The sequence below is a fragment of the Antennarius striatus genome, chromosome 8 (assembly GCF_040054535.1).
Source record: "Antennarius striatus isolate MH-2024 chromosome 8, ASM4005453v1, whole genome shotgun sequence".
Classification (NCBI taxonomy): Eukaryota; Metazoa; Chordata; class Actinopteri; order Lophiiformes; family Antennariidae; genus Antennarius; species Antennarius striatus.
The window spans coordinates 8,147,750-8,170,272 of NC_090783.1; the positions used below are offsets into that span (position 1 = coordinate 8,147,750).

At 39.9% G+C, this 22,523-nt stretch overlaps 1 protein-coding gene across 1 annotated transcript in view; it reads right to left on the reverse strand.

Moving 5' to 3' along the window:
• Nucleotides 1-219: 219 nt before the first annotated feature.
• ctnna2 (catenin (cadherin-associated protein), alpha 2) overlaps nucleotides 220-22,523 on the reverse strand; it is a 373,379-nt gene continuing 351,075 nt past the window's right edge. The window contains exons 15-18 of the mRNA XM_068321606.1: nucleotides 14,359-14,540; nucleotides 13,419-13,524; nucleotides 2,987-3,121; nucleotides 220-1,278 (exon numbers count right to left, since the gene is read on the reverse strand). Of these exons, the coding sequence (XP_068177707.1) occupies nucleotides 991-1,278; nucleotides 2,987-3,121; nucleotides 13,419-13,524; nucleotides 14,359-14,540 (711 nt within the window). The 3' untranslated portion in view covers nucleotides 220-990. The remainder of the gene's footprint in view (nucleotides 1,279-2,986; nucleotides 3,122-13,418; nucleotides 13,525-14,358; nucleotides 14,541-22,523) is intronic.

The window sequence follows — 22,523 nt, forward strand, 5'->3', positions numbered from 1 at the left end:
GCTTTTAGTACTAATAGGTTTTATTCTCTGGAGCCTTTCATCTGCAGATCTTGCATAGCTATCTCTAATGGTAATCATCTCTAACGATCATATCAGATCGTTTAGATTAATGAAAGGCATTGCTGCCGTAATACACTCATTGTTACTGAAGCAGTGACAGCAAGTAAGACACATGAAACACTGAAGGTCAAGTTGAAGAATTTATTAGAGAAGGGTGAATATAAAGGTACTGTATGTAGGGATTTCTACTTTCTGGCCAACCACACCAAGCCAAATCTCTGTCTATATTTATACACTACACAACTTCAAATCAAGGTCATCATAGTTAGTGATATAATCATTAAATAAATGGAATTTGAAAAGGCAATATAATAGACCATAAGTGTGCTTTGGAAAAAACAAAACAAAACACCATATAGATTATTTTAATTATTAGGAACAAGGAAACTACTTAGATGCTGACACTTCCGGGTATCATAAACATGTTATTTCTAGCACTACAAGTTACATTCAAAAATTATCAATAGGGAATATAAGAATATTGATATTCCCTTTAGAAAAACTCCTCTACTAAACCAGGATCAATCAGTATTTCCATTCAGACAGTTTGTATGACTATACAAACAGGATATCGACTGCCACAAATATTTAAAATGCCACTCTTTCTCCTCTGATATGCTTTTTTTAAACTCCCTTACTTTCAGAAGTACTTGTGTTTGTGTCACATTTTGGCTTTCATATATTAAGCTACAATAAAATCCATAAATAGCATTAGATGTGCACTAGCTGCCTGTGTGCCATGAGGCTCACAGTGCTCACAGGAGTCGTAGTGTGGCAGTTAAACATTCCGTCCTCCTGAGGTGTCACTGAGCATACGGGGCAAACAGAGGTGGGATAACACAATGTAAAAAGAAACTTTCTCTTCATCTCTTCAATTTGTCACTGACATGTTTTGCTGTTTTTCTTGGGTTAGCATGTATTTTTTATTTCTTAGAAAGAGTCCATGGCCTTGAATTCGCTGAGGGCCTGGACGGGGGAGATGTGTTTCTTCTGGGAGCCTCGTCGTACACGTGTCTGGCATTCCTCGGGTTTCTCCCTTTTGACCAGAGGCTTCTTTTCAGGAGCCTTCATGCGCCAAGACACCACAGGTGAGTTAACAGCAGCAGTTCCATACACCTTCTGGTACTTTGTGGAGGCAACATAAGATGCCTTTACAGTCAGCACCACTGCATTCATCAGGTTCTTGGCTGCTTGGATAAGGGAGGTGGCGCTATCAAGCTAAGGGAGAGGAAAGACAGAAAAAATTAGTCAGGGTTAACACAAAAAAGTCAAAGTATCTATAAGCATAAGCACTCAACAAGGACATGCTAGCTATGTACAGTGCCAGGTCTCTTTGGTGGCCTGTAATTGCATAGAATGAAAACATGACCCTTGTTATATATGTCTAATTTCACAGTTTCTTAATTAGAGGCAGGAGACTGGTGACTCTGTGTCTTTGTTTGAATGACATTTAAGGGGTCAGCGGCCAGTGGGCCTCCTGCGACTTTGTATTTGGAGGAGTCATCTGCTTAGATTTAACGAGTGTGGATTCCAGCTGGCGAGAATGAAATAGGTTAAAATCTCAGCAGGGCCTGGATATGAAGCAATAATGGACTCACACATCATCAAGAATAGTATCTTTACAAGACATGAGGAAAGCCACAGAAAGATCTCAGAACATCCTCCTAGAAAATCTGAATTCAAAGCGGGGCTTTCAATTCAAATTGAAAGCAACACTTTTCTACTTAATTTAATATTTACAATGTAAAGAAAGCCACTTTGCCTTAAAAAACACATGCAAGACCACATGTAGCTTCTTTAATAACAATTGACATATCAACATACTAATTATTTTGTACCAACTTTCATTTTGATTTTTTTTTCCTTATATAAGTGACCAGGATGGATAAGATCAGGAATGAGTACATCAGAGGGACATGTTAGAGGTTTTGGAGATAAGTACATCAGAGGGACATGTTAGAGGTTTTGGAGATAAAGTCAGAGAGGCCAGACTGAGATGTTTTGGACATGTCCAGAGGAGAGATAGTGAATATATTGGTAGAAGGATACTGAGTTTTGAACTGCCAGGCAGGAGGCCTAGAGGGAGACCAAAGAGGAGGTTTATGGATGTAGTGAAAGAGGACATGAAGGTAGTTGGTGTGAGAGAAGAGAATGCAGAAGACAGGGTTAGATGGAGGCGACCCCTGAAGGGAAAAGCCGGAAGGAGAAGAAGAAAATAAAGTTTAAAAGTTTCTTTAACATTGTGATGGGATATTATTTTTGTTAATATGATAAAATATAATAATAGGTTAAGAAACACAAAAATCTGCAATTGGACCCAGATGTGAGATATTAAAATATATACAGAGACTCACAATTTGTACTGGGCCATGCTCCAATCAAAACAGATATACATTACATCCTCACCAAGCTGAGATAATATGGATTATGTCTTTCAAATAATTTTAATGTGTCTGTGATGGGCATGAGCTGCTACAAAATGTTCTGTCGTGTAGACCCAAGACAGGTTACATTTTTGCGTCAAAGGTTGAACAGATACAATAACTGATGATATCCTCATGGTCATATGCCATTAAATGTGTAGGAGTAGATCTTGGAAGATGTATAGAAAAATCATGACCTGTACTTTTTGCAATTGGTCAGGCTTTAGTGACAATTGTGTCTGTGGAAATATGAGCTGACTAGATGTTTTATAGTTATGAAATATAATTGGTTTGATGTAATTGCATTATTTTCAGTCTAAATGACATTTCAACTTCCAGGCATCATTTGACAATAAACTGAATAGTTTGCCATTCACTGTACAGAGTACTGAATGCTCTAAAACTGAAGAAGTTTAGAGATTACGTCTAAAAATGGCAAGATCATCAGTGATAGCAGGACTGGTCAAATGCTTTTTTATGGATAGAATTATTGTTAAACTTACCCCAGATACAATAAGCTCGCCACCCAGATTCTGAACTTCAGCTTTCACCTTGCTGCAAATGTTCAGTTGATGACAGTACAGGGCAATTCTCTGTAAGTAAGCCAGGAGATCCTGTTTGCACGCTGAATCAGGGCACTGAATAGAAAAATGGGAGATGGAAAAATATTATCATTGAACATTAGCAATTGAGTAGTACATGATGCACGTGAACAGATATTTGCATTTTGAAGTCTTATCTCTTTCATTTTATTTTGGGAAAAAATAAGGTGTGTGGACAATAGCCACTGTGGGATTGTAATTACACACCATCTGATATTCATCCTTAATTGCGTTTTCAGCTCTTCTTTTGTAATAGACACATAGTTAGCTCACAGCGAGCTTTAGTGAAAACTGAAGATGCTTATGACCCATCATCCCACTGCATTTTCACTGTCAGGTTAAAGTAATATGTCTGGAACAAAACATCTAAATAACAATAAAAAATCTTGACATCTTAGTCATTTTTATTTATTTATTTTGAGCTATTATGCAGTCTGTGTCACCAACACCCACTTGTGGGGCAAATTCCTGAATCAGAATCAGAATTATTTTTTAATCCCCGAGGGGGAAATGGCTTTTCATTACATTTGCTTGGTCGTACAGCATAACTAAAAAGAAAGCCCAAGAGTACATAATTTAGAATGAATAACAAAAGAGCAAAGGAGATTAGAGATAAATAAGAGAATAAATCGATCAAATACTATATAAACATATGTACATATATCAGTTACTGCTGCTTCATTCCAACTCATCACTACATGTCAAATTGAGGCATTATACATTTTGAAGGCCACAGGCACAAAATATTCCCTGTTGCATTCAGCAGGATATTTAGGAAGGGTCACCCTACTACTGAACAAACTTCTCCATTATACAAGATGGCCCTTTCAACAATGTCACCAGCCCTGCGGATCAGTCTGTGAATTAGATGCGGCCTTGGCCCTTTAGAAGGCATCGATGTGCCTCCCCTAGTCTAGTTTATTGTCATAGTGTGAGGTGAAATGAGGTGAGAGGAACCGTGTGACGCTTTACGGTGAGTCACACAATGTAAAAAATGAGTTCCTAGGATTCAAGAGTTAATGGCTAAAATGAATACAAGTATAATGATATCCTGTTTGCATGTGTTCAGATAAGATAACTGAGCACTGCTGCCAAACATTTCAGACTTAATGATGTTTGCTTATTCCATGAGGTCCATGTTTTGTTGTAGGTTAAAAATTAGTTGTCTCTGATGAACAGTCAGCTGACAGGAAATCTTTACACTTATTTTATGACATAAATGAAAGAAACCAAGGAACCAGGACAGAAAAAATGTTCTTGTTCTAATTTCAAACATGAATCTTAAGGTATCATGATCATCAAGTATCATCTGTTTTTAAATGTTGCAGGTTTACCACATCTGTTTGAGATCTAAATTACCTCCAGCACCTGTTTTGTTACAAATTAAAATGTAAAATAATCATCCAACAATCTGCAAAGAATGAATGAAATATTAAACATACTTCTTTGCACCTATCATGGAAGTTAGGCTTCAATAATTATTTTTTCAGTGGTGGTTTGTTACAAGTTAAAGTTTCAAAAGCAAAGTGTAGTTACATTGCTGAGTGACAACCTGATTAATTTCACACAAAACAAGTAAGTCACTTGTCGCCTTCATAGCTTGTAGCCTGAAGAAAAAAAAATAAAGCAACAGTCACTGTATGTGACATATCAAGGCTTGCTTCCCCAGCTAGGTTTTTACGTATCCCTCATCTTGTCTTGTCTATGACCTGATCTTTGTGCTACTTCAGTAGTGAAATCATTCAGAGCAGCAAATGGACCAAAAGGGAATATGAGCTGAGACATCTGAGGTCTCTTACTATCACACACATTTTCCTGTGTTATTTTAGGTGGAAGCTCTCCAGGTGTCAGCTATAGCCCACTAAGCTCCCAGTGGGTTAGGAACACTGCATCAGCTGCTTAAAGACTGCGAGCATAATGTTGTAGTAACACCTTTCCTCTAGTCATTAATATTAAACGATCCTAACTAGGACATTCAGCACCATTGTGTGGGGACATACACAGATCATTTCCTTGTCCTGTGAGCTCATGTAGAGCTGGTGGTAAGTTAAACACTGAGCCGTGATATGGATATACTCCAGCAGAGATGTGACACTTTCCTGGCCATACATTATGTCTCCTTCTGTCAGATAAATACAACTGAGTGAAAAAAAGGTTCGCCACTGATTGTCACAGCCTGAAACACAGCCTGAAACACAGATTTCCAAAATCAAATGTTTCTTTCTTTAACCAACAAATATAATTTCAAAGAGCACCTGAAAGTGTGATTTACATTTTAAGTTTTGACAGCAGTCGGTGCAGAACTTTGAATAACACAGTCAGTAAGACCCTAGCTGCCACCAGCATCAGCCTTTGCCCACTTGGGGCAATGAATGCTGGCTGGAATGGAGCTGAGAGCTCATAGAGCAGCCAGTGAGGCAGACGAAAGCTTCTCCTCAGGCATGATCACTGTACTGCCAGTCCTGGCCAGCATCACTGCTAACTGCACTGAACACGTCTGGAATACACACACACAGGCACACACACGCACACACACGCGAAGGCACACACATGCACACACACACGCGCACACACACACACACACACACACACACACACACACACACACACACACACACACACACAGCTGCTTTGTGCAAGTTTAATGCAGCCAGGAGACAATTTTTTTTCCTATTGTATAAAACTGACTAACAGCCCTTTTCTCTCGGTGTTGATTCATTGTTGATGTAAATAAAATGTACGCCCCATTACTCTGCAGTCCTATGGAATCTCTCAATACATCTGCCATAACGGGCTGAGGAAAATGCATTGGGGTCTGGGGGCACTCAAAGTCAAGCACTGCGGCTTTATGTGGCCTTTCTCGAGTGCTCAGTGCTTCTGTTAGTTCAGTATTTTCCAGTTCAGGTAAGTATTCATCATGGCTAAATTTGCCCTTTTTTGTCCCTCTGTCTTATACCAGGATCATTCATTCATTCATTCGTCTTCTTACCGCTTCATCCGCTGTAGCGGGTCGCGGCAAGCTGGAGCCAATCCCAGCTGACTGGGGGTGTGAGGCAGGGAAAACTCTGGGTGCGACACCAGTGCACTGCAGAGCCACATAGAGACGCAGATAAACACGCATCCACACACTCACACACTACGGGCAATTTGAAAACGCCCAATTAACTTGAAGTGCATGTTTTTTGGAGGTAGGAGGAAGTCGGACAACCCGGAGAGAAACCACACAGACACGGGGAGAACATGCAAACTCCACAGAGAGTAGGACTTGAGCCCAGAACCGCCTTGCTGTGCGGGCGACAGTGCTACCCACTGCGCCAACATCCCACCATACCAGGATCATGCTAAATCTAACTTATTCCATATTGCATGACATTTGGTAGATGGTTAGGCACATGACAAACAAGAACCCCACTTAATTTTGGAGAGGACACAGAAAAAGAAAATCACATTTTTTGACTTGACTTGGAATTTCAACTTTTATGACATGGTAGAGATCTTTAACCACCCCCACCCATTACACACAAACAATCACACAATTTTTCATAAAGTTTACAAACAGTTTAGCATGCATACTGGTAAAAGGGGTAATGTTTTGTAATGTTTCACACATCAACTACTACATGGATTACCATCAGGTACATGGGTGGGCCATGTGCCAGGGGACAAATCATTCAAATTTGGAGCTAGACTGTGGTGCTAAAGAAGGTATCAGTTATTTAAAGGTAATTTTTCCCTGAATAACTATCAGACTAATGACACCATTGTGAGTTCAAATTCTAGGGGTGGGTTTTCATTATGAAGTTTCAACTATTATTTCTTTAAAGTGCAGTGAAATAATAAGGAAACCCCGCCGCCTTGGGAGAGGTTTATGTTCCCTGAGTGTTGTTGAGTTATTAGCCCATTATTTATCACCTTTCAGCAATAACACTTCTTCTGTTTCTTCATTACAATAATAATGTGTAATTATGCTACTTTCCCCAAATTATTCTATTTTCTGATCCTTTTCAGATCCAATAGCATTACAGAAAATAACAGGGAGAAAGGGAAGGATGACATGAAGATGGTACAATTGCAAATTCAAATAGAACATATTGCATCCAGTTACAGAATATGACTTCTGGCTGAGGGGACAACTACTGTCTGTCTGATGTAAGCTGTCACCAGCCAGTTACTGAAAGGAAGGTTGGAACCTATGTTCTCACCCAATTTCTGGCTCTCCACCAAAACTGAAAATAGCTTCTTTATTCCATCAGCATTGTGTACATAAAAGTATTCTTATTCATTTATTGCTTTGAACTATCTTATTTAAGTTTATCTTAATGTATTGCTTTAAACTATTTTATTAAAGTCCATCACTATAATTTCTTGGGATTAGCAATAGATTACAATTTATGTAGCAGGACAACAGTCTCAATAGTAAGGAAGGATTTTTTAAAAGATATCAACAAGGGGAATCTGCCCATCTAAAATAGCACTGTAATAGTAATATTATTATGTTCTTAAAAAATATCAATTTATGACAAAAGAGAAGGTGGATGGATACAGTGAGGAAAGAAATGAGGGTAGTTGGTGTTAAAGAAGAGAAGGAAGATAGGCTGACACGGAAAAGGACAATAACAATTTTCATTAATCTTCGTGAAAGACAATTTTCATTAGCATTCTTATACAATCTTTCTATTGTGAAATTGTGATAAACATATTGTATTACATAAGCTTCTTTGAAATATTTGTTGCTACCAGCAAATTTTATGAAAAGCACAAACTCTTCAAAGCATTTTCCCTGATAACAAGCATTGTTAGAGTAGTACAGCATGATAAAAATAATTCAATTTATTTTCCAGAAACTAAAAACGTAGTCTGTCTTTAGTTCAATCAAATGCACTACCCTGCTGTCAACAGCTGGTAGTTTGGTATTTATATTATTCCAAGTCTAAACTGAGCCATTAATTGTTGAAAAAAAATATTCTTATCAAGCAACATTACCAATCAAAGTTCACGTAAAGATAACTACACAAATATACTAGTATCAGCAAAGATCCCGATGCAGTTCACAGCAGTCATAATACAATACATATCTCTAGGTAGAGGATCCGCATATTGCTTTACTGCCATACACTGCATCTGCAAAAGGCATACTTAAAGAATAGAGTGCGGAAAATGGATTGGGAGAAATAGAGTAGAAAAAAGTCATTGCTAGAGGGAAATGGGGTGAGGTACCTCAAGAGGGTTATCTACGTCTACTGCCATGCTTAAATGAATATGAAAAAGCTTGCCGTTGTCCAATCTCCCATGCAGAACTGACTTTTGCTTCACACATGTTCATTAATAGGGTTGATGTGCCGTCATGGCGACAAGGTTTGCTACTTTAGGGACCTGTCTGAAAGCAATGGAGCGGCCTTTAATCTTACTGTCAAACCACAGTCTACTAGACATACACAGGTTACTTACCAGCATGTCTGAATGCAAAAAACTTGTCCTGTTTGTCCAGAGAGGACAGACAATCAAAATGCTATGCAAATAAAACTGCTTTTCGAAGTTCATTCCATTCTTCGAATAGCATGGCAGAAATACCCAAAATGCTTCGCAAGAAAATACAAATAATACATATAATTAATACAATATTGGGAATGAAAAGGTGTTTTAGACCATTGTTATATTCTGACACAGTGTTATTAGAAGTGCAACAGAAGGTGTTGAATAGTCCATAAATACAGTCTCAAAACCTTTTAGGTGACAATTAAAAATGACAAGCCACCTGCTCTTTTCAAAACAGTGACTCTTGATTCAGATAGAAGCTCTATGTGACACATTCATTCTCATCTAAACTGTTAAATTGTAATCAACATTACATCTTTTTTTTATTTATTATGACATCAGTTCATACATTTTAATTGGAGAGTTTCTGAATAATCATTCATAGGCCAAGGAAAAAGAACCTCATCAACATAAATGCTTTGATTTTATTTTTTAACCCTGACTGAAGATAGACTGGACATTTTATCCCAATGATTCTGTTGTTAAGGAGTTGCTTACAAGCTCCTTAAGTAAATATTTGCATTCTAGCTATGGAACCACTCATGTAATGCTTCTCCTGTGAAATGGGTCAATTGCAATTCAACAAAGAATTATAGTCTTCAGTTCTTCTTAGCTCAATAGAGGAGTGTTTAATCAGATATTTCAGAGTAATAACATCCAACTTTTTTTTGTTTCAATCTAGTCTTATTAATCTCTGCTCTAATAAACTTTACACAACCCTCCAAGCATAAATGACAGGAGACAAACAGAAGCTTTTTAGAGAACATGATCAAGTCTTTATGGGAGTTTGTGGACAAGAAGAGTGAATATGAGCCTTCCCTTTCTGTATACATGCTACTGTTATATCATGTTATAAAGGGACTTAAAGGTTGTTAATTTAAATTAAGTTCAAAGCCATAATTGTATGTGATAAGACTAGACTTGCATTTACACAAATTCCCCAAAGGTGTGGTGTCATTACTTCTCATGTGCTTTCATGCAATTTGCATAACTTTAAATACATTTTTTATTTTGTAAATTAATTTTGAGATGAGCAATAATCTTTTTGATAATCCAGTGGAGAACGAAAAGGGGAAAGACAGCATGTGTTACTGAATCTAAAAAAAAAAAAATATTTGAAAGATTTTCTAGCTAACAGCATTTGCAATTACAGTGACAATAGATAGTCTTAATAAGTCAGTGAATTGTGTGCTGGTGTATTCTCAATGCTTATTAGAGACAGATGAAATGTAGAAAAAAATATGTATTACCTGGAGTGCTGCATTGTGAAATATCTCCCACTTCATTTGCAGATATATATGACACACACACACACACACACACACACACACACACACACACACACACACGCACGCACACACACACACACAGTGATTTCTTTTCAATCCCACTCTCCTGAGACACAGCACTGACTGATTAGATATTAAAAATGGTCTGTCAGCATGTTTTAGAGAGGTACTCATCTGAAAATGAATGCAATATCTTGACATGTTGTTAATTACATTAGAGGCACAACTAGTTTCTGCTATTTTGCTATTTTTGTGTTTGCCCCATTGGAAGGCAAAGTCATGTGTTGACACTGCCCACAAAGAGGCTTCAAGTTATCTCGGCTTGTCTTTTCTTTTTGGCTTTTCCCTTCAGGGGTTGCCACAGTGAATCAGTTGCCTCCATCGAACCCTGTCTTCTGTATCCTCTTGTCTCACACCTGAGGTCTGTACCATAAAGCTTGATTAACCTAGCCAGGCTTCCTCTTACTTATCTGGCTTCACTTACCGAGACATCCGCCCTCCGGATTTTCGGTACCATAAAGCCAGCTATCAACTAATTCAATTCAGGCTTGTCCACTCTAGATCTGTGCGCGCTCACATAAAAAGGGCGGAGGTTGCTGCATGCGACCAATCGCAAACATGCAACAAATCGGCCCGAGCCGCATATTTCACAACGGAGGAGCAAACAATAATAATTAATAAATATGAGCAATACAAATCAATAATCCAAGCAAAAAGCAACACAGTTGCAGCTGCCAAACGGTGCAAGGATCGCTGGCAAAAAATCGCCGACTGTGTCAATGCGGAAGTTAGTTCCATTATAATATTACTTCCCCACTATGACAGCACTTGTATATCTGACTGCAGTAACATTTGTGTGTTCCATAAATGTATGTGTGTACGACATGTGATTGTAGCCCCCACGACTTTATGAATGGCTCTACATGCTGTGTTCTTCCTGAGGTTTTTGGCATCACCAACAGAATACATAAAAGTACCTATGGATGAGTGAATCAATCCATGATTTGCTTAAACAAATAATTGATTAATGGCATTTTATCTGTGGATTGCTTGTAACCCATCCAACGAGGGATTTAAGGACATCATAATAATTACGAACATCGCTAAGAAATATATTAACTGTGGCAAAAAACCTCAGTGCAATGCACACTGTCTGCGGGACTGTCAGCACGTGGTTGCGGTTCTTTACATTACTGATGTAAGGCTCCAGCAGCTGACAGAAGTAATGTAACCCCTCTCCCCAAGACCTGTACCTTTCGTACAGTGATTGTTCAGGCAATTCGAACGGATTACAGCGATCTCTAAATATTCTCTTGCACCTGAGCGCTCTTCGCACAAGCTGTGCACCAAGATCCACGGGTTCACATAAAATGGACAGCCCATTTTCCAAGAGAACTGATTGGTCAGTAGGTGGGGCTGTTATACCTGCTAGTGGGTGGAGCTGTTATACCTGCTCAGCTCTTATCCTGAACGTATCCTGCTCCAGAGCAGGTTAGGTGTTCAGCATAGGTTACCACGGCAACGTAGCCCGATAGAAAGTCAGCCACTTTTATGGTACCGAAAAGCCAGGGTTAAGCCTGAAGTTATTTTACTAAGCCGTAATCCATCTTTATGGTACAGGCCTCAGTTACCTTCATGTCCTCTTTCACTACATCCATAAACCTCCTGCCTGGCAGTTGATGTACATTCACTATCTCTACTCTGGACATGTCCAAACCATCTCAGTCTGGCCTCTCTGACTTTATCTCCAAAGCCTCTAACATGTCCCTCTGATGTACTCATGCCTGATCTTATCCATACTGCTCACTCCCAAAGAGAACCTCAGCATCTTCATCTCTTCTGCCTCCAGCTCTGTCTCCTGTCTTTTCCTCAGTGACACTGTCTCTAGGCCGAACAACATTGCTGGTCTCTTCATAGTTTTCTACACCTTTCCTTTCATTTTAGCTAACTCTTCTATCACACATCACACCTGACACTTTTCTATACCCATTCCATCCTGCCTGTACACACTTGTTCACTTCTTTTGTTGATCCTAAGTACTTAAAATCCTCCATCTTCTTGATCTCTTCTCCCTGTAACCTCACTCTTCCACTTGGGTCCCTCTCATTCACACACATGTGCTCTGTCTTACTGCGGCTAACCTTCACCTCTCTCCTTTCCATGACACATCTCCACCTCTCTAGCTTCTCCTCCACCTGTTCTCTGCTCTCACTATAGATCACAATGTCATCTGCAAATATTATAGTCCATGGAGATCCTGTCCAACCTCATCTGTCAGTCCTCATACATGTCCTGCACTGTTCTAACATACTTCTCTGCCGCTCCAGACTTCCTCATACAATACCACAGTTCCTCTCTGGGCACCCTGTCATAAGCTTTCTCCAAATCTACAAAAACACAATGCAGCTCCCTCTGGCCTTCTCTGTACTTCTCTATCCTCATCGTAAAAGCATACACTGCATCAGAAGTGGTCTTTTTTTAGCATGAAACCATACTGCTACTCACAAATGTTCACTTCTGCCCTTAGTCTAGCTTCCACTACTCTTTCCCGTAACTTCATTGCATGGCCCATCAGTTTTATTCCTCTGTAGTTGCCACAACTCTGCACATCTCCCTTTTTCTTAAAAATGGGCACCAGCACACTTCTCCTCCATTCCTCAGGCATCTTCTCAGTAACATCCTGTTGAACAACCCGGTCACAAACTCTACTACCACCTCTCCTAGACACTGCCATACCTATGTAGGTATATCGTCAGGACCGAGTGCCTTTCCACTCTTCATCCTCTTCAATGCCCTCTTCACTTCATCCTGACTAATCTTTGCTACTTCCTGGTCTACAACAGCCACCTGTTCTAGTCTTTGTTCTCTCTTATTTTCTTCATTCATCAACTCTTCAAAGTACTCTTTCCATCTTCATATCACACTACTGGCACCTGTCAATACATTTCCATCCCTATCCTTAATCACCCTAACCTGCTGCACGCCCATCCTATCTCTGTTTCTCTGTCTTGCCAACCTGAATAGATCAGCCTCTCACTCCTTACTGTCCAACCTAGCATACAAGTCATCATAAGCCCCTTGTTTGGCCTTTGCTACCTCTACCTTACGCTGCATCTCCCTGTACTCCTGTCTACTCTCAGTCTTCTCGGTGTCCCACTTCTTCTTAGCTAACCTCTTTACTGTACCTGCTCATTCCACCATCAATTCTCCTTATCTACCTTTCCTTCCTACTCTCCTACCTGTCTTCCTGATCACATTAGCTGCAGTTGTCCAGTCATCAGGAAGTACCTCCTGACCACCCAGAGCCGTACTTCATTCCTTTCTAAAAGTTATGTAACACTCTTCCTTTTTCAGCTTCCACCATTTTGTCCTCTGCTCTGCCTTTGCCCCTTCAATGGCCATGCCCTTTCACTCTAAATCAAAATTCTCTTTTCCACCAGCGGGTAATAATAAAGGCAGAGACATTTTTTCCGACCAACAACGAAAAAAAATAGCAGTTTTGCAAATACCTGGTCGGCGACAGCTCGGGCCAATTTGTCCATTCTGGAACCAGCCTCTGCAATCTTCTTTGCGGCATTGATCACATCTGAGGAATTCTTCAATGGGCCTTTGCCTCTGGAAAAAGTAAGCAAGTGAGAGGAAGAAGGAAAAAAATAAATATGAATGAAACCGCAAAGGGCTTGCAGAGTTTCTCTCTGTGGACTGAGCTCATCACTATACCACACTGGAAAGTACAAATTTTAACTGATTTGACTGGAAGGTATTTGGTAGACATATTGCAATATGCATTTAATAATGAATGCAACAAATACAGAAATGTATGACAGAAATGACTTTTAAGGTACAACAAAACAAAATATGATTTCCAAATAGTTATTAAAGGAAATAAAATGGGAGAAGTGAATAATGGCCAACAATCACGCCTGTGATCTATGTTGTGTCCACAGATTTTAGGTTTAAACTAAAATGGATCAAGAGAATATAGATTAAGATGAAATATTTTATGTGTAGTCTGACCAACAACGTCACTACTGACAACAGTTACTACAACAACTACTGTCAGTGTTTACCTATTGAGTTGTGTCAATGCAGGAATAGTTCATAGCAATCCTTATTGTTAAACTGAAGACTCACCCGGAGGCTGTAGTCGTTTTAACAAGAGGACTCCTCACAGTCATGAACCCTCAGATAACTATGAACCTCGCATTCCACAGAATTTTTCAGCTTCTTTTGTGGTTTTGATTCACTGTCATCAGCCAGGTGTCTGATGTTGCAGCAGGAAGCTAACAATACAAAATCTTTGCCATCAATTAATGTAACTATGCCAGTTAGTGCCAGGAAAGACAAGGTTGTTGTCATGTTGGAGAACAGTACAGTAAACTTGCAGCTAAACATTTCCCGCTGGACTGCTTGATGTGATAATGGGCAAACTCAAATAGTGATTTTTACCTGGTAAAGTCTGTCATCTCCATCATGATCATACACATCTGCTTGGCCAGCACAATTATGTCATTGCCGTTGTCATCCCACTTGGCTACTTCTGCATCTAGCTTGCACTTCTCCTGTCTGAAGCTCTCCACCTGCTCAGCAATCTTCGCCTTTTCCTCCTGGGGAAGCTGTGCCATAATGGCCTACAGGCAAGAAGGGAAGAAACAAAGCATCACAGAAGGGGAGAAAAAGGATGTTATGGAGTAAATTTGAACTGAATAAATTGGTAAGATGGCTCAAAATGAGGGAAATGCCAGAGGAGAGGAATTTGGGAAAAGGAAGAAGATAAAGTTGTGGAGAAAAATACGATAGGGAAATGAAGAAGTGAATAATAACAGGGATTATTTTAGGGGTAAGACTTCAGAAAAAAATGACTATGAAAGACAGAGCTTTAAGTAACATAATTTGTTCTACTTTTTTTTTCTGCATAGTCTACTTTTTAATCCCCTCTGCAAAACTTGAAGACTAAGTATGAAGTCTGACTATCGCCACCCTTTTGCAATGCTTCAAAATTAAGTTCTAAATTTTACATTTAATGACTGGACCATTTCAACACCCCTGACATCTTATATCCATAAAGAGTAAATCCATTATTGCTTTAATTTTTTCCCTCCATGTGGCCTTTTTGGTGGCAGGCCAAAATGGTATAAGTCTTGTGGCAAGGTCACAGGCGAAGTAAGATCCCAGTATTATTTGTGAGATAAACGCATAATTGCCTCTCTTCTTCGACCAGAAAATGAATAATGCATTTGTTCAACATTATGTCAGGGAGGTGAGATGGAAGGAAGAGTCACCTGGTCGATTCAATTGACTCCAGAAACAGTGAGAGAAAATGAGTACAGTAAGAGTCACCATTGTTTTTTAACCTCATCTATTATTGACTGTCCTTCAAGAATTGCTATTCGCTGAATGAAATACAACCCACTGTCCTCTTTTGCCCCATTCCTTATTTCCTCTCTCATAGCAAAGCTGGTGTTTGGGGGTGTGGCGGTCCTAGTGAGAACATGCATCACTTTGCACATGTCCCCTGGTAGATGTGTCAGGAGAAAAATGAAAAAAACAAAAAAAAAATACTGATGACTTGTTCTACTGAAATTATTTGATAGAAAACAAGCAGGAACAGGAGGGCATTTTTAATGACAGAAACAATTGAAAAGAGAGACAACAAAGATGTACAGAGGAACAACAAATGTGCCCATATGTTGTGGAATTACTGTTCACTGACGATAGCTATGATGGCGGTTTACGTGGAAAAAAAGGGCTTAAACCCAGCCATTTAAAACCAGTGTAGATTTCCCCTGCTGCTGGTGCAAAGACACCAACGTCACTGCATTCAGCCAATCATATTAAATACGTGGAATAAAAAAAAAAAAAAATACTCACAATAACAGTATATAAACAAATACTTGAAAAAAGTTCAGTGTTGTATGACAAATAATATATACACAATACAGTGACTGGCTATGGTATGTCAAATATGTCTTCACCTTGGAGTCATGCTGGCATGTGGAGGATGTGATGGCCTAAAACTATCATTTATTCACTTAGTGACAAAAGTTAACATATCTACACTCTAACCAGCCACAAGTTAAATATACCCCCAGACTTACATTTCCTGTCCAGAAAGCTCCCTATATTCAAATTTTTAACTATTAATTTTGTTTAAAATAAACAAAATATTGCTGTCATTAATGCAGCATGTATCCTATGCACCATTTTGACTGTTGAAATGCTATCAATGCTCTGCTCTTTCATTTTCTGCCATTCGTACTGCCACACTTGACAGCATTCCTGCTACTGCATCTGTTCATAAAGCACCGAAAAATGTCCACCTACACCTCATCATCATCCTGTAGACTACAGGCTTGGTGGGATGTAAGTACAGGTTTGTCACGTTCCATTCCCTGCTGTTCAGTGTATGCCTGTAGGGTGTGACAAGGTCGTGATTTTAATGCTAACCATATTGTACTTTCACATTATAATTCTCTACACATGGTTGTGCTGAGTGAATTCAATAGTTCCGCTTGTTTTACTTTAAACAACACTGGCTTTGCCATGTCTTTTCAGAAATATTTTAAGCCAATATTTTTTTTTCAAAATGGGGATTTTTTTGTATTTGCTTAATAGAATAAATATTTACAAACATAAACTTGAGAACTAAAAATGACATTTTAAGCATACTTGCGCTCTCAGCTTGTGATTCAGGCTCCTCGTTTTATTGTTTGCTTGATACATTTTCATGTTAAATGTGGCCAAAAACATTACTTAGCCATAGCTGTACAGTAATTTCTACCTATTTAAAAGCAACACAGGTAAATGCATGTGCCAGTTTGAAGATTTCTGTAATGCTGGAGGACCTGATTGATGTCATTAGCATATATTTCCAAGTCACTTCTTTGCCATACCTAACTGTTGAGATGTTAATGATAGGCTTCTTTCTACAATATGGACAAAATTGTATGCTGCTGTTGTTAGTGTGACTTCCCTAGACATGATTTCATTCTTATAAAAGTAAGAAAAACTACATGTAAGATATTGCTAAACACATTTAATGACTTAGATATTGACAGTGTATTGAAAGTCTGAGGAATGCTGGGTCTTTTTTTAAAGCTTTACATTTTAAACTGATGGGAACCCAGCAATTTGGATAAAAAAAAAAAAATCCTTTTTCTAAAATTAGGGATCAAGGGAGGCTGGGGACATAGAGCGATGGATTTGGTCGGTATTCAAATTCACTATGAAAATAGGATGACAAATCAGTGAGAGCATCGGGAGACAGAAAGAGAGACGACTGGTTCCAAACACAAAAGAAAGCCACAGCAAAGGGGGTAAAGACATGAGCCAATTTGGGCATCAGGGGAACAGGAAAGCATTTTGTGAAGACCCCCTCTTCTTTCTCCCTGTTCTCTAGAATTCACTTATCCCCAAATCCCTTCCCCTACTTTACTGATAACAACAAGGAGCGGGCCTTGGGAGATTAACATAGTGGAAAATCCAGCCAAGGAACTCCTGTGCCAATATACTCTGCGACTTGGCTACGTCTACAGGGATTACAGTGCTTTCAGGGTTTCTTCACCGAGCAAGGCGTCTTGAAATGACTTTAATTTGTTTCATTTGAAATAAACTGCCCAGGCACTCAGAGTTCAATTTTATGGATGAACTATCAACACTGTTAGCCAATCACTTTGTTAAGAAATGTTGGAAGTGTGCGCTTGTATTGTGGTGCTTTGTGTTTGGCTCTCTGTGCTCTATCCATGGTGTGCTAGAAGGAGCGATTGCTTTTGCATGTTCTAATAGAAAGACACAGTGTAAGGCCTCATTCCCCTGTGTGCTTTTCTGCCCTCTCATTATGCATGTTTGCTCTAATAACTTATCTTTATGTGGAAGTAAAATCAAAGTGACAAGTAGAGCACAATGCAAAGGGGAACTGGGAACAAAGGCCCCTGGGACTGCCGTAGACATGATTTTATTCCCGTTTACACTGTAAGAGACAGTGAGATTGAAAAACTGAGGGGAAGACATTATGCTTATGTTGTGCGTGATAGCTGAATTCCAGAGGACTTTTAAGGATCATGACTGTAAACTTCAGTGTACCCATGTCACCTCCTATAGAGAAAATGGATTGCATGTCTCGTTTTCTGACTAAATAGAAACACAGTGCAGCAGAGTGCACTTAGCATGACTGTGAGAGAACGGTGAGCTTGATCCTGACACAAACAACTGTGACAGACTGAGCAGATCACCAGCGAATCACAGCAAACACATCTTTTATGGATATGCTTGTCTTCTGCATGTGTAAATGTTTAGACTCTGAGGGCCTAACAGCATCTATGAGTGGAAAAAAAACAGGCAACATCAATTAACTGTGTGTGAGAGGATTGTCAGTAAGTAAATGAGCATGTTGTGCATGACACTTTGCACTAAATTTCATGATAACTTGAGGCATGCTGTGGATAACTTTCTAACTTAAAATGCAGGAACAATAATGACATTCTGTCATGTTGCCCTTTCATCCACCTTATATCACTTTATTACATTTACAAGTTGTGACAAAAAGACATGCTGCTACTTCAAACTGTTCAAAGCTGCCTACTCAATGGAGAGTTGAGTGCCAGGAAAACTAGTGAAAGGTTTGGCAGCATTGGTGTATCCATGCTCAGATGGCCCTACTATCTTCTGCTAGAGCCTTTGTGGGAGTATATATACAGATAAGTAAAAGCACTTCACACTCAAGCCGGGGTCTGTTCTTTTTGTTCATGGTTGGATATCAGATTATCAGATCTTTGTTAAACTTTTTTCTCCAGATATCTTCTAGACAACGACACTGGTTTCTACTGAACAAATCTGCAGCATCATTTCAATCACGTGTTACTTAGAATGGTAAGGAGGATACGATGTGAATGCTTTACATTACAGTGAAGAAATACATTTTGTTTTACACTGACACACAGAGAAACATTTGTTTTTTATATTACACCATTTCATATATATATATATATATATCAATTGTGTGTGTTAAGGTTATAACATGTATTATTGGAATATCAGATCTTTGCTAAATAACATATGGGACCAGTTCTGGTTATGTTTTCATGAGAATCTCTTGTGAAAGATGAAAACATTGGTTAGTTCAAAAGCCAAGAAATGACCTATGTCTATGTTTAATCATTGTAGTCCTCTTTGTGGATTAGGATTCCTGTCAGTCAGGTGTGAGGGGAGTGGAGTACTGCATTGTTATTATACAGCCACATCGTGATGAAGGAAACAGACCTGAAAGGATGGCCTGGTCATGTTTCTTGCTGCAGTATGGGGGTGAATTTTGTTTTTTTTTCAACCGTCAAGCACACTTTGTAAACCAAACGCTTGCTTTCCCTGACATATAATAATAAACATATAAACATATAATAAATATAATAACATATAATAAATTTAGCCGCAAGAGGAAGGTGGAAATTGGATTACTGTTGGTCGAAGAATGAGAGGGGGAAAGTGCGTTCGCTCGAAGAAAGGGAAGAGGAACACCAAGAGTATAGGACTAAGAGTAGGGACGTTGAATGTTGGAACTATGACAGAAAAAGGTAGAGAGTTGGTTGACATGATGCAGAGAAGGAAGGTAGACATACAGTGTGTCCAGGAGACCAGGTGGAAAGGTAGCAAGGCTAGACGTTTAGGAGCAGGGTTCAAGTTGTTCTATCATGGTATAGATGGGAAGATAAATGGAGTAGGAGTTATCTTGAAGGAGGAGTTTGTTAGGAATGTCCTGGAGGTCAAAAGAGTGTCGGATAGAGTGATGAGTCTCAAGCTAGAAATAGAAGGTGTGATGGTCAATGTTGTTAGTGGGTATGCTCCACAGGTAGGATGTGAGCTGGAGGAGAAGAATAAATTCTGGTCGGACTTTGATGAAGTGATCCAGAGCATGCCTAGAAGTGAGAGAGTTGTCATTGGAGCAGACTTCAATGGACATGTTGGTGCAGGAAACAGAGGTGATGAGGATGTGATGGGCAGGTTTGGTATCCAGGAGAGGAACGCAGAAGGACAGATGGTAGTTGACTTTGCAAAAAGGATGGAAATGGCTGTAGTGAATACTTTCTTCCAGAAGAGGCAGGAACATAGGGTGACCTATAAGAGTGGAGGTAGGAGCACACAGGTAGACTACATCTTGTGTAGACGGTGTAACCTGAAGGAGACCAGTGACTGTAAAGTAGTGGTAGGCGAGAGTGTAGCCAAACAGCATAGGATGGTGGTGTGTAGGATGACTCTGGTGGTGAGGAAGATGAAGAGGACAAAGGCAGAGCAGAGGACGAAATGGTGGAAGCTGAAAAAGGAAGAGTGTTGCATGACTTTTAGGAAGGAGTTAAGACAGGCTCTGGGTGGTCAGGGGGTGCTTCCAGGTGACTGGACAACTACAGCTAATGTGATCATGGAGACAGGTAAGAGAGTACTTGGTGTGTCATCTGGAAGGAAAGTAGATAAGGAGACTTGGTGATGGAATGAGGAGGTACAGGAGTGTATACAGAGAAAGAGGTCAGCTAAGAAGAAGTGGGACACTGAGAGGACTAAGGAGAGTAGACAGGAGTACAGGGAGAGGCAGCGTAAGGTGAAGGTAGAGGTAGCAAAGGCCAAACAAGAAGCTTATGATGACTTGTATGCTAGGTTGGACAGTAAGGAGGGAGAGACTGATCTATACCAGTTGGCAAGACAGAGAGATAGAGATGGGAAGGACGTGCAGCAGGTTAGGGTGATTAAGGATAGAGATGGAAGTCTATTGACAGGTGCCAGTAGTGTGATGGGAAGATGGAAAGAGTACTTTGAAGAGTTGATGAACGTGGAAAATGAGAGAGAACAAAGACTAGAAGAGGTGACTGTTGTGGACCAGGATGTAGCAAAGATTAGTCAGGATGAAGTGAGAAGGGCATTGAAGAGGATGAAGAGTGGAAAGGCACTCGGTCCTGATGATATACCTGTAGAGGTATGGAAGTGTCTAGGAGAGGTGGCAGTAGAGTTTCTGACTGGGTTGTTCAACAGGATCTTAGATAGTGAGAAGATGCCTGAGGAATGGAGGAGAAGTGTGCTGGTGCCCAGTTTTAAGAAAAAGGGAGATGTGCAGAGTTGTGACAACTACAGAGGAATAAAGCTGATGAGCCATACGATGAAGTTATGGGAGAGAGTAGTGGAAGCTAGACTAAGGGCAGAAGTGAACATTTGTGAGCAACAGTATGGTTTCATGCCAAAAAAGAGTACTACAGATGCAGTATTTGCTTTGAGGATGTTGATAGAGAAGTACAGAGAAGGCCAGAGGGAGCTGCATTGTGTTTTTGTAGATCTGGAGAAAGCTTATGACAGGGTGCCCAGAGAGGAACTGTGGTATTGTATGAGGAAGTCTGGAGTGGCAGAGAAGTATGTTAGAGCAGTGCAGGACATGTATGAGGACTGTAAGACAGTGGTGAGGTGTGCTGTAGGTGTGACAGAGGAGTTCAAGGTGGAGGTGGGACTGTATCACGGATCAGCTCTGAGCCCCTTCTTGTTCGCTATGGTGACGGACAGGCTGACAGACGAGGTTAGACAGGAATCTCCATGGACTATGATGTTTGCAGATGACATTGTGATCTGTAGTGAGAGCAGGGAACAGGTGGAGGAGAAGCTAGAGAGGTGGAGGTTTGTCCTGGAAAGGAGAGGAATGAAGGTTAGCCGCAGTAAGACAGAGTACATGTGTGTGAATGAGAGGGACCCAAGTGGAAGAGTGAGGTTACAGGGAGAAGAGATCAAGAAGGTGGAGGATTTTAAGTACTTAGGCTCAACAGTCCAGAGCAATGGAAAGTGTTGAAAAGAGGTGAAGAAGCGTGTACAGGCAGGATGGTACGGGTGGAGAAAAGTGTCAGGTGTGATGTGTGATAGAAGAGTTTCAGCTAAAATGAAAGGAAAGGTATACAAAACTGTGGTGAGACCAGCGATGTTGTTTGGTCTAGAGACAGTGTCACTGAGGAAAAGACAGGAGACAGAGCTGGAGGTAGCAGAGATTAAGATGCTGAGGTTCTCTCTGGGAGTGACCAGGAAGGATAGGATCAGGAATGAGTACATCAGAGGGACAGCACATGTTAGAGGTTTTGCAGATAAAGTCAGAGAGGCCAGACTGAGATGGTTTGGACATGTCTAGAGGAGAGATAGTGAATATATTGGTAGAAGGATGAGTTTTCAACTGCCAGGCAGGAGGCCTAGAGGAAGACCAAAGATGAGGTTTATGGATGTAATGAGGGAGGACATGAAGGTAGTTGGTGTGAGAGAAGAGGATTCAAAGGACAGGGCTAGATGGAGGCAATTGATTCGCTGTGGCGACCCCTGAAGGGAAAAGCCGAAAGGAAAAGAAGAAGAATATATCATTAATATATTATCAATTAATATATACTTAAAGATGGTGGAACAGACAAAAATCATATGGACATTTTTTGTGACTGGTGTATTTATTTACGGATGGACATAAAAAGGTGAGCATAAACACAAAAAAAGCCTTTTGTGTTTTTTTGGCAGCAAGTGACACCAAACCTTTTTAATCATTTATTTTGAAGGACTTCTTGGCGGCACTCAGATTTCTCTGTATTACGAACTAATAGATAGATAGATAGATAGAT